At 47.2% G+C, this 11,454-nt stretch overlaps 1 protein-coding gene across 1 annotated transcript in view; it reads right to left on the bottom strand.

Annotated features, from left to right (window-relative positions):
• Positions 1-2,618: 2,618 nt before the first annotated feature.
• The window catches only part of CDH26 (cadherin 26), a 54,075-nt gene continuing 45,239 nt past the window's right edge, over positions 2,619-11,454 (bottom strand). The window contains 2 exon segments of the mRNA XM_012473794.2: positions 2,619-2,822; positions 8,533-8,607. Of these exon segments, the coding sequence (XP_012329217.2) occupies positions 2,619-2,822; positions 8,533-8,607 (279 nt within the window).

Here is an 11,454-nt window from a genome sequence, read left to right as displayed (position 1 = left end):
AACTAAATATCTACAAAGTATGACATTTGGTTATCCTCATTAATTGTTAAATGTGCTGTTCATGAGTGTTGCTGAATATTTTATTACTATTAGAAACAATGTGTTGGAGAGCTGCTCATAATGGGGGGATTCACAAATCAGCACAGCTGCTGACATTCTGTAGCCAGTAGCAAGTTAAATAAGTTACCTAAAGTTAAAAGCAAATGTATTTAAAAGCTTTCAAAATTCATATGGCATGCGTTTGTTTTTAATGCAAAATATGAATACATCCTAAAATGTTTGATGTGATATAGAGTTTCCATATAGAATGCCCCAGAGAAGGAGTCAAGCACGCTTTTTCTATGAAGAGCCAAAAAGTAAAGATGTAGGCTTTGTGGGCTGTGGGGTCTCTGTTGCAACTACTCGGCTCTGCTGCAGAACACAAAAGGATCGATGGGTAATACCTGAACAAATGATCATGGTTGTGTGCCAATAAAACTTTATTTACAAGAACAGACAGTGTGCTTTACCATGTTAGTAAGGCAAATCTGGAAGGGCCAATAACCACCCATTGCCCCTGCCAACAATTCAGACTCAAAAGTATATGTTTCTTGGAGTGACATCAGCAAGATGGCCAGCTAGAGATGTCTGGTGATCCCCCAGACCCCCACCAAGAAAGAATCATGGCAACAAATGAACAACTAAGCTTTAACTGGAGTGTTGAAAAGAAAATGTTGTCATGCAGCCGGGGAGTAGAAAAGGACCTGTGATGACTGGAAGCCCAGGAGGGCAACACAGAGGCACCCTGCATCTGTAACCCATCTCCTCTGCCAGAATCAGATCAGCCCAGAGACAGGAAGGACTTTCCACTGCAGGAAAAAGGTAAGCAGAAGATCCCTAACAGTCCCCATTGCCACTGCAAACACCTACAGTCCTTACGCCCGAGACTCCCACAGTCCTCACAAAGCAATCTACAGACGCAATGCAAACACACAGTTGCAGATAGCTAGAAGGGGGATATTGAATGCTCCCTCCCAATACAAAGAAATGAAAAAATGTTTGAGCCAATGATTATGCTAATTACCCTGATCTGATCACTGTAAATGTACTGAAACATGAAAAATGTATTGAGACATCCTTATGTATCCCATAAATATGTACAATTATTATATGTCAATTATTTAAAATAATAAAGTTTTAAAACCTGAGAGAATTTTTTAAAAATCTGCAGGGAACAGAATGGAAGAGGCAAGTATAAGATAAATATACCAGTATTTAACACCAGTATTAAATAAACTAATGTGTTTGTTTTTTTGTTTTCCAAAAACATATATTTTTCTAAAAAATGACTTTTATCCTGAATTACTCAGAAAATGTCCTAGACTGTCCTCTGAGTCATACTAGGATCAATACAGCTGTTCCACACATTCGAGCATCCTATTCAGATATGCCAGTGCTTTAAATATGATTTTTCTTCTTTTTTCAGCCTCCCAAAGCAGAGAAAAATGAGGTAACCAGGTAGAAAAAGTCCAGATCTCTTTAAAAGAAGTATTTGCACAGCTTCTTCAAAAAGAAGGAGAAAGTTTTAACTCTGAGCTGTAACTCACTGTGTAACATAATACTTCACTGATTTAACAGCAAACATGTTTCTACTGATTTATTTTAGGGCGTAAGAGAGGGCATTCACAAAAGATTCTGCTCATTAATTATATAAAAATTTTTATAGGGCTGTAGACTTTTAGATATCCAATATGTGCATTAAAGTGTCCTAACAGCATTTTAAACTTTGCTTAGACAGTGTCTTATCTATTACTTAGACTAGCAAACTGACTATTTACAGGGCATATGTCCCCCTATTAAGATTTTTAAAAGAAACCATTTACTCCCCTGAAACTTACACTAGCAGTAAGTGGATAAGTAAAAAACAATTAAATTTTGTGGTTTGGTTTAAAGATAAAATCTAACCAGAACTTATTCATTCAAAGGCTCCTAAACTCTTTTACTTACATAATATATACAAGTTAAATTATGCCAGCTCTTCATTTTTTAAAGAGTGTACTGTTTATAAAGCTTTCAGCATAATCATTTCTCTCAAGATAACATATTTTATCTATTTATCTAATCAAAAAGTGGATAGAGACAAATATTTATTTTTTTAAAATCACTTAAAATACTGATTACAAATGTTCTAGAAAACATTTCTCTATTTACCTAAGTTTTCCCTTAAATGGAAGGAGTATCATAATTATAGAAATGCAAATAATATTTTCAAAATCTATTTTTATTTTTCTTCAGTATTACCTACTGTTCCCAAGTGGCTGAGTAATCTATGGGTTATATTTTCAATTACCCTCAAAGCTAGGCTGCCAGTGGAAGCCAAGAATAACACAATTAAATTTAAGTTTCTCTAGAAAATATGACAAATCAAATTTTAAGAAAACATAACTTGTGGTTTTGCTTTGGTTCAAGGTGGCTGGTCTGAGAATATCCAAGCATTTAATTCAGACTAATAGTGTGTCCTCATCCTAAGACTAGAAGGTAATTTTTTTTAAGGAGGGAAAAGAAGAACAAAGGTGAAAAATCCTGGAATAGTGATTTCCCTCCATGAATCATTTCAGTTTTCCAAAATATGCACTATTTTAGAAAGGAATGCCCGACTCTGAATATATTTCCTCGAACGGAGTCGCTTTTGAACCCAAAGAGTCTAGCAAATCAGGCGGCAGCTCCTGTTCAGAGCTGGCCAGAGAGCTGAGGGACGGGGCCCCTCCACACTCCCCCTCCTCACCATAGACATGAGGTAGGTAGCTGGGGTCGTCTTCCAGCACATCCACAACATGGAGCTTCTGGGGAAAAGCGGGGGAAAGAGAGGGTAAATGTCACATGCTTCCATAACCAGCTCATCTCTGTAGGGATGATTAGAGGAACACCTCAATGCAGTAGTAACAGCACTCTGGCCCCATGTCCTCAGCTGACACAGGAGTTTGTATCATCCCAGAAGTGGCAGCCATGCTGAGGGGAGAGATCCCACCTTCTAGTCTGACAGGGAACTGTGACACAGCGGTGGCCGCCCCAGGCAGTATGACAGGAGCCCTCAGGAGGACCCACTATCTGCTCCCACCCTCTTGGAGATTCATTCCTTAGGGCTCACCCTTCCCTGTCCTGTGCCCTGGACACCTCCCCTTCCATTAACCCCAGACCCTCGTTTGGACAACCGTCCCCTCTCTCTTCATCTTTACCTGGCCTCTTGCTGTGGGCTCCTTTCTCCTGACCCACAGATGTGCTCAGGTCCATCCTTCAATCACCTCCTACCTCACAGCCTCCTCCCAAGAAAACGTGGCCACCCCATCCTGCCACACCTTTCTCACCCACATGGCTCCTCAGACCACTGCCCTCCAGTCTCCCAGTCCATGCTCAGGCCATGGCTTCGTCCATCCCTAACCAGTGGTGATGTCTCAATCACCGTCTCTCTCGGTGACACTTCCTATGGTCACATCCAGAGCCGAATCCCAACCAGACAGCTCTGCAAGGACGTCCGCAGAGACCTCAGACTCAGCATCCTGGAAACCACTTTGGTTTGGCCCACAACCTGCATCTCCTCCTCCACGCCCCCTTGCTCACTGCTCACCAAGTGCTGTGAGCACTCCCTGTTACAGGGGCTGGCTGGCTACAGCCCAGGGGACAATCCAGCAAACCACCTGCTGTTGTAAATTAAGTTCTACTGGAGCACAGCCAAGACCGTTTATTTGTGCATCATCGGTGGCTGCTTTCACGGAACAACGGCAGGGCTGAGCTGTGGGAACTTGCCTTCAAATCCTACAAGATTTACTCTGGCCCTTGACAGGAAGTTCACTGACCCCTGCAGCATTAGATGATTTCAGTGGTATCAGGACACATATTTATTTGAGTCAATGGCCATTTTATCGTATATTTCAAAACATAATAACAAGCATATCAACTCCATGATTGCACAAATACCATTGCTTAGCTGATCATAAAGCCAAAAGCTAATTAATAAGTGAGCTGATTTACAGAAATGCATTAAATACATAATAGTAAGTGGGTTAAACACAAGTGTGACAGAATGACCAGAGTTCATGAAACTCTAGCCTGGCTCAAGTCAGGACATCCCCAACAGCCCGGCTGCTCAACCTTCAAACCTGGAGTCATCCCCAGCTCTCCCCGCCTCATCTTCTCAAATGCTCAGCCATATTCCTAGTTTTGTCCCCTCTTCTCCGGCCCCAAGGCCAATGCCTGAGGATAGGTCCTTATCTCCAGTCATTGGGATGAAAGCGGCAAGGAGTTCATCAAACTCATTTCCTGTTCTTCTGGGCACCTGGCGAGATCACATTTCCTGCCTTTCTGCTAGATGTGGCTACATGACTGATGAAATACGGATGTCAGGGACACGTGCCCAGCCATGAAAACCTCCCCAGGAGCCTCTGTTCTCACTCTTTCTGTCCTTCAGCCCCATCTCCAGTTCCGAGTGTTGGCAAAGCCACAGGTGGGAGGACCCTGGGCAGGTTCCAGCTCAACACCCACCCTGATCTGTGACGTGAGCCAGAGGTGCCTGCTCTGCGCATTAAGCCGCCCTGCCATGGGGTTGCCATAACCTCCTCCTCCTTCCCGACAGCCCTCTTCTCACCATCTCCTCCTCTCCCCAACCTCTCCCACCTCAGGACCACCCTGTGCACAAACCCCAGAAACATTTTCTAAGCTTCATATCTGCTCTTTCGTCTCTGCCTAGAACCCTACACAATCCTCCTCTGCCAATCTCCACCCAGAAAACTCCAGCTCAGCATCCAGGGCCGGGGTCATCTCTCTGTGAAGACGTTTCCAGCCTGAATGATGAGGGAGGGAAGGCGGGAGCAGGGGAGGGGAGGGGAAGGAAGGGGAAGGGAGGGGAGGGGGGCTGTAGCCTATTTACCTTCTAATACCTCTAGAGGGTGCTATCTGAACCAGGAGCCAGTTCCACAGACCTTGGCAGTAATGGGCTTAGTGGGAGCCTGTCTGATTCGTCACTGCTGATAGTGATTCTCAGAGGGTGAGCTCATGTAGAGCATGAAAACAGTCAGAATCCTGGGACTCAAGTCCAAGGTGGAAGATGAGGAGGGCCTGGAAAGGGCAGCTGTGGGGTCCCGGGGACCCCATGCGTGTCCCCATTCTGATGAGACCACTGGGCTTCCAAGCTCTTAACTATGCCCCTTCCCATGCCCCCCGACACACCCCCCACCCCAGTGACTGCAGCAAGCTGTCTCCAGCTTCCTCTGGTTCACAGGAGCCCTGCCTGGGCCCTCGTTTAGTGGGAAACGCTGTCTCCCAGCCCCCGTCTACTGGTGTGTCAGCCTGGTGCCGCCCACTGGAAGCATGGGAACTCTCACCTGTACGTCTGACCCATTGACTGGGTCTGCTTATTCAGGGACTGTGGGCCACATGGCGTGGGGTCGCTGGGGGCAAGGGGAGGAAAGAATGTTCTTGCAGCAAAACCAGCAGATTCACAAGCTCTGGCCTAGGTGTTAGGATTCCTTTCACGTCCTTGCAGTGAAGCTGAATAGATAATTAACGACGGACCTGATGTGCGTAGAGCAAGACAGAATCTGTGGCGGGGGCTGCGCTGGGTGGATTCGACTTCAAACGCCCCAGGCCGACAGCAGAGCAGCGGGTGTCTATGCCCTGATTCAGCAGTTTTGGAAGCCTCATCAGATCAATAATTCATCATACACCACCATCCAAGTCAGAGGCTCACAAGGAAAGAACTGGGCCCTCTAATCTGGTGTTTCCTCCTCTCTCACACCACCAAGCAGAGCTGCGAGCTTCCCTTCAATAAAGCTGCCTGCCTGCCCCACAGAGAGAGGAGAGGGCCCACAGCTGGAACACATCCCTCTCCTGCTCAGCTGAACAGGACCTGCAATCCTGTCCACGTGGTCCATTTGGCCCGAGCGGTATACGTGCATGTGTGTGTGTTCATGTGTGTGTGTGTGCACATATGTGAAAATGGGTAAGCCAGATGCTATGTCATGATCACCAAATGCTACATTTACGTAGTGACATGATCTTGTCTGCACAGAGTATCACCCCTGAGAGTGTAGCAGGGCTGCCCCAACCCTCTTTTGTAGATGGGAAATTAAGGCTCAGAGAGAAGGGTCTTCCCGGACCCTGATCAGGGCTGAGGTGGGCCCATCTGCAGTCGGCCAGCCCGCGCCCCGTTTCTGGCTCTGTCCCTCATGCCTTCACCATTGGAGCTAATTGTCTGAGCCTCCACCTTTTGATTCATCTAGCACATTGGGTTATAGTGAAAATGGTTCTTTCACTGGTTCTTCAGTGACCTTATGTCATGCACCAGTAATGGCACAGCCTGGCCCTCAGGGAGGTTACAGTCAGCTCAGGAGACACACATGGATATTTCCCCGCAGCTCATCTGCATCTTCCTCGCCCGCAGTCAGGGCCTGGGAAAGTGCTCTGCAGGGCTGACTGTGAACCCATAGCCCCTTCTGCAGGAGCCTGGCTTGCCTGGTTTTAGGGAAGCTTCTAGGCTTGGAGAAGTCTGTGTTCTCTCAAAGTAGCTGCCAGGCAGCACCCATTCTGCAGGGCTAAGGAGCAGGAGCAAGGAGTGGCCACGCCTGCAGTGCCTTTGGGGCTGTCACTGGGGCACACAGCTGGAGCTCCCACCTGCAAACTGCGACAGCAACCAGAGGAAGCTGACTCTGGGGAGCCCCCAGGCAGTGACTCTGTGTCCAGACACAGTCTGGGCTCACTTCCTCATGCCACAGTGTTCACAGCCCTGTCTGTCATCCACTCTGACACCCACAGCAGGGGACATCCAGGCTAGCCACCAGGTTTCACAAAACAGGGTCCCAGGACCTCAACTCAGAGGCGCAGCTACGCACCCCAGATCCACGACAGCAGCGCCCACAGAGTTGGTGCTGAGGATTGCTGCTTTTTAATGTGTCCCCCGCAAGTGCCCAGCCCCTGGAGCCCAGTTGCCTGTCTTTGAGTCCCACATCTACTGCTTCCTATGGCTGTGACCTTGAACACATTACCCAACTCCTTTGTTCCTGGGTCTCCTCATGTTATAAAAAGGTGTATGGCAGCACCTGCCCCAATAGGCAGATGTGCAGACTGAGAGTTAACATCTTTCAAGTGCTCAGAACAGTCTAGGACAAAGCGTATTACACACGTGTTTGTCATGAAAGCAAATCTAGCCTGACAGCCTGTCCACGTCTGTGTCTTCCTTTGTGCTTATTATTCCTCCGGCAACAGGAGGAGCCGCTGAGAGTCAGAACAGCCCGGGCAGCTTCCTGGTGCATCCTTCCCCAAGCAGGGGGCACGCAGAGCCTCCAAGACACGAGCATGTGGACTGGCTCTGCCATATCCAGGTAAACGTGCCCATGGGTTTGCCCAGCTCCCAAGCTGCTTTCTAATCCCGCCAGGAGTTCACAGCGGCTGTGTTGAGGGACCTTTCCTGATATACTTAAAATCAGAGTCACCCAATAGACCCCTCCAGGCCAGTCAAACTGTATCTTTCACAATTTTGTAGAAAAAGACCCTACATTCTGAGGTAGGAGACCTGCAGGTCTTGTTTTCTGCTCATAGCCCTGCTGACCAAAACAGGATCTGGTCCAGATGGGATGAAGTGAAAGAACAAAAAAATGGCAGAAACCAGCAGATGAGACCAAAGTGATCCCTGGTTGCCCTCATTGCTCGTTGGTGCAAGACACTCACAGCAGCACCAAGACAGCTTACAAATGCCATCGCAAGGACCCAGAAACTACCACGCCTTTGCTAGAAAGTTCTAAATAAGCAGCCCCTCAGTTTGTGTCAACCTGCCCCTTAATTTGCATGTGATTGAAAGTGGATTTTCGTGGGTATAAACACAGTTGCCAACAGCCCATATGTTTCTGAGTCTGAGTACACAGCCCAGCCCTGCCCTGCCAGGAGCGTGCCATTCAATAAGACTTCCGTCTAACACACCACCTCACCTTTCATTCTTTCCAAGAAGCCTCCGGGGCTTGCCTGTCCTGTGTCAACTCTGTCTTAGGCTGGGTTCTACAGTGCATCACTGGAGGGAGGATCCCCATGAATGGGATTGCTATGGACTTACTTGTGCTCCCTCCGCAAACTCCTATGTTGAGGCTCTAAGCCCAATGTGTGGCACTTGAAGATGGAGCCTTTGGGAGACAGTTAGGTTTAGGTGAGCTCATGAGGGTGGAGTCCTCATGGTGGGATTAGTGCCCTAATAAGAAGAGATGCCGCGGAGCTTGGTCTCTCTCTCCATCCCATGTGAGGACACGGCGGGAAGGTGGCCTTGCAAGCTAGCGAGAGAGACGTCACTAGAACCCAACCATGCTGGAACCCTGACCTCGGACTTCCAGCCTGCAGAAACATGAGGCGAGATGTCTGTTATTTAAGCCATGAGGCAGGATATGGTACTTTATTATGGCAGCCTTAGCTGACTAATACAGTGAATTAGGTGGAAGTGCTCCCAAATCAAGCCTGGAGCACAGTAGGGATGCAGGACCAACAGCCAGTGCACAGGACAAGGGGAGCCCTCCATACCTGACTCAGTGCCTTGGCCATCCTTCCTTCCACCGGTGCCAGGAGTTGTCTGTGCACTGTGGAATCTGGGTAAGCCTGCAAGCAAATGAGTAGAGGCTAATACGAGGAGCCCTTGTCCAGACCCAGTGTGTCACTGACCCCAGCACAGAGGGGCACACTCAGTGCAGTTCTCTTGGAGGTAAAGAGCCAGGCTCAGGGCAGTTTGCTCAGATTTCTTCTCTTTGTGTTGGGGTGAGAGGGAGACCCCGCAAGCTCTCATGGCTAGACCTTCCATGCCTGGGCTGAAACACACCGTTAGTGAGGAAGGAACCTGAACGAGACTGGCCAGCAGGGTTGTCCTGTTGCCAGCCTCAATCGTGCCTTGCGCCCACTCAGCTACACTGCCCCTCCTTGCTCATTTTGGCTTCTCTCCCTCTGAGCCTTGCCCACTGTTCTCCATGGTGGGCTGCCAGCAGTCACCTGCTCATCTGGCCCATGTCTGTGGCTCTGGGTCTCTGTGCTATCTAGGGCAGTGGCAGGAAACAGGCTTGGCGCCTACAGGGAGGAGTGGCTACCTGGGGGACCACTAATCCCACAGCTAAATCACGTAAATCGGGCTGGCCTGGAAGCAAGGACAGCGCCTGAGGCCTCACTGTCAGGGCCACGCAGGGGCAAGGCCAACACCTGACAGACAGTGGCGATAAATGTGAGCCCGATCACCAAGGGAAGATTTCAGAGGGGATCCCATGCACTTGAGACCAGGGAGTTCTCAGGAGGAGGAGGGTGTAGGGTCATGGAACCGAAGGGAATTCCAATCAGAAGAAACAGCACAGGCCCTGAGCAGGGAGGGAACTCGGAGTGTCCTGTGGCTGGACCCCAAAGAGGTGGGGCAGTGGGAGGGCTGGGGAGGTGTAGGGGGGCTCACAGCAAGTTGAGGCCATAGGTAAGCAAAGGTCGCATGGGCTGCACAGGACCTTAAGGTCATAAGCCTGAAGACTGTATCCCAGGTGCAATGACAAGCCATCAGAAAGTTTTAAATTAGAGAGTGACATGATACGATTTGTCATGTCATGACAATTTTGTATGACCATGAGGCTATATACACATACATATATATACACGTACATATACAGACATGCATATATACATGTTCATATATACATACTCATGCCTATGCACATGCTTATATACACAGACATACACACAGGTATGTGTATATGACTTACATGTATATGTGTGTAGACATATAGTCATATACACACACAGTTGGCCCTTGAACAATGTGGGCTTCGGGTTGCTGACTCTGGCAGTTGAAAACACGCCTATAACCTTTGATTCCCCCAAAACTCAACTAACAGTGTAGTGTTGACTGGAAGCTTTTCCCATAACGTAAACAGTCAATTCATGCATATTTTGTATGTCATATGTATTATATATTATATTATAATAAAGTAAGCTAGAAGAAAGAAAACATCATTCAGGAAAGTATATTCACTCTTCATTAAGTAGAAGTGGATTGTCATAAAGGTCTTCGTCCTCGTAGTCTTCTCTCAGAATAGAATGAAGAGGAGGAGGGAGAAGAGGGGTGGCTTTGCTGTCTCAGGGGTGGCAGAGGCAGAAGAAAACACTCATATAAGTGCACCCACACCATCCAAACTCCTGTTGTTCAAGGGTCACCTGTATATACAAATCTGTCTATATACATGCACATACATACGGTCATGCACTGCATAACATTTCAATGACAGACCACATGTATAAGGCTTGCCCAGAAGATTGTAAAGCTGTATTTTTCCTGTACCTTTTCTGTGTTTAGGTGTTTAGATACACAAATGCCACCGTGTTGCAATTGCCTACAGTATTTAGTACAGTCACATTCTGTATAGGTTTGTAGCCCAGGAGCAATAGGCTATTCCATGAAGTCTAGGTAGGTAGCAGGCTACACCATCTAGGTTTGTGTAAAACACTTTATGAGGTTCACACGATGATTAATTCACCTAATAACACATTTCTCAGAATGTATCCTCATCATTAAGCAATATATGACTGTACATATACACATGTGTACATACATAATGAAGCCACATCATACCAAGGCAAACTGAACCACATATACTTAGCCAAAGAGGCAAGGTGTGGACCGCTACAAACAGCCCTAGGGACCCCGCCTGCCTGGCTCCCAGTGCTGGGAGCGCTTGACTGGAGGTGCTGTCCCTCAGTCTGTTTAGCTCCAGGGGCCTCTCAGAGGAGGACCCTTCAAATGTAGGCTCTGTACAAAGTGCCCTCACACCAGATGCTCACTGACCAAGCACGGGGCTCATCTGGGGCTGGAGGAAGACGCCATGTCCGTCTCCAGCCTGGCTCCCTCCCGAGGTAGACTCAGGGGTGATTTTGCCTCAAGCCAACGTCAGGTCCTAATCCCACACCACGCATGGCTGCACTGTGGCTGGGAGAGCACCATCTCTCCTCTCTGGGCTGCTGTGGACTTAGCCACCGGCTTCACTCTGTCCCCAGGGCCTACGACTCTTCAAAGATACCTCAGCCAGAGTATTTGAACTTTATTTTCATTATGTACAAATTATTCAATAATAATATTGAATATTATTTGTATAATATAGGAGAAAGTGGTTTACATCTTTTTTACTCTCCCACACAAACATGTTAATTTGGGAGGCCATGTTAATTTGCTTTTATGAAACTCGAATAAAGCTTTTTGTCCCATGTTTCTTTAATCAAAGAGAATCCTAATATTGTAAACTGAGCTATTAAAAAACCATTAATATTTGAAACTGCTTGTTTGTGTATATCATAATTTTCTTGATACTTTAAAAACTAGTTTATAATAATATAACGCAATGAATTAGGTGCTAAGTTAACATAAATTTGCAAACTATATCCATAACATTCAACTTCCTTTTGTTTACATCAGAATCATTATTTTTA

Source organism: Aotus nancymaae, unplaced genomic scaffold (assembly GCF_030222135.1).
Source record: "Aotus nancymaae isolate 86718 unplaced genomic scaffold, 86718_ANA_hifiasm-v0.15.2.pri h1tg000029l, whole genome shotgun sequence".
NCBI lineage: Eukaryota > Metazoa > Chordata > Mammalia > Primates > Aotidae > Aotus > Aotus nancymaae.
Note: the sequence above shows the minus strand (reverse complement) of the source record. Positions and strands in the feature narration are given on the sequence as shown.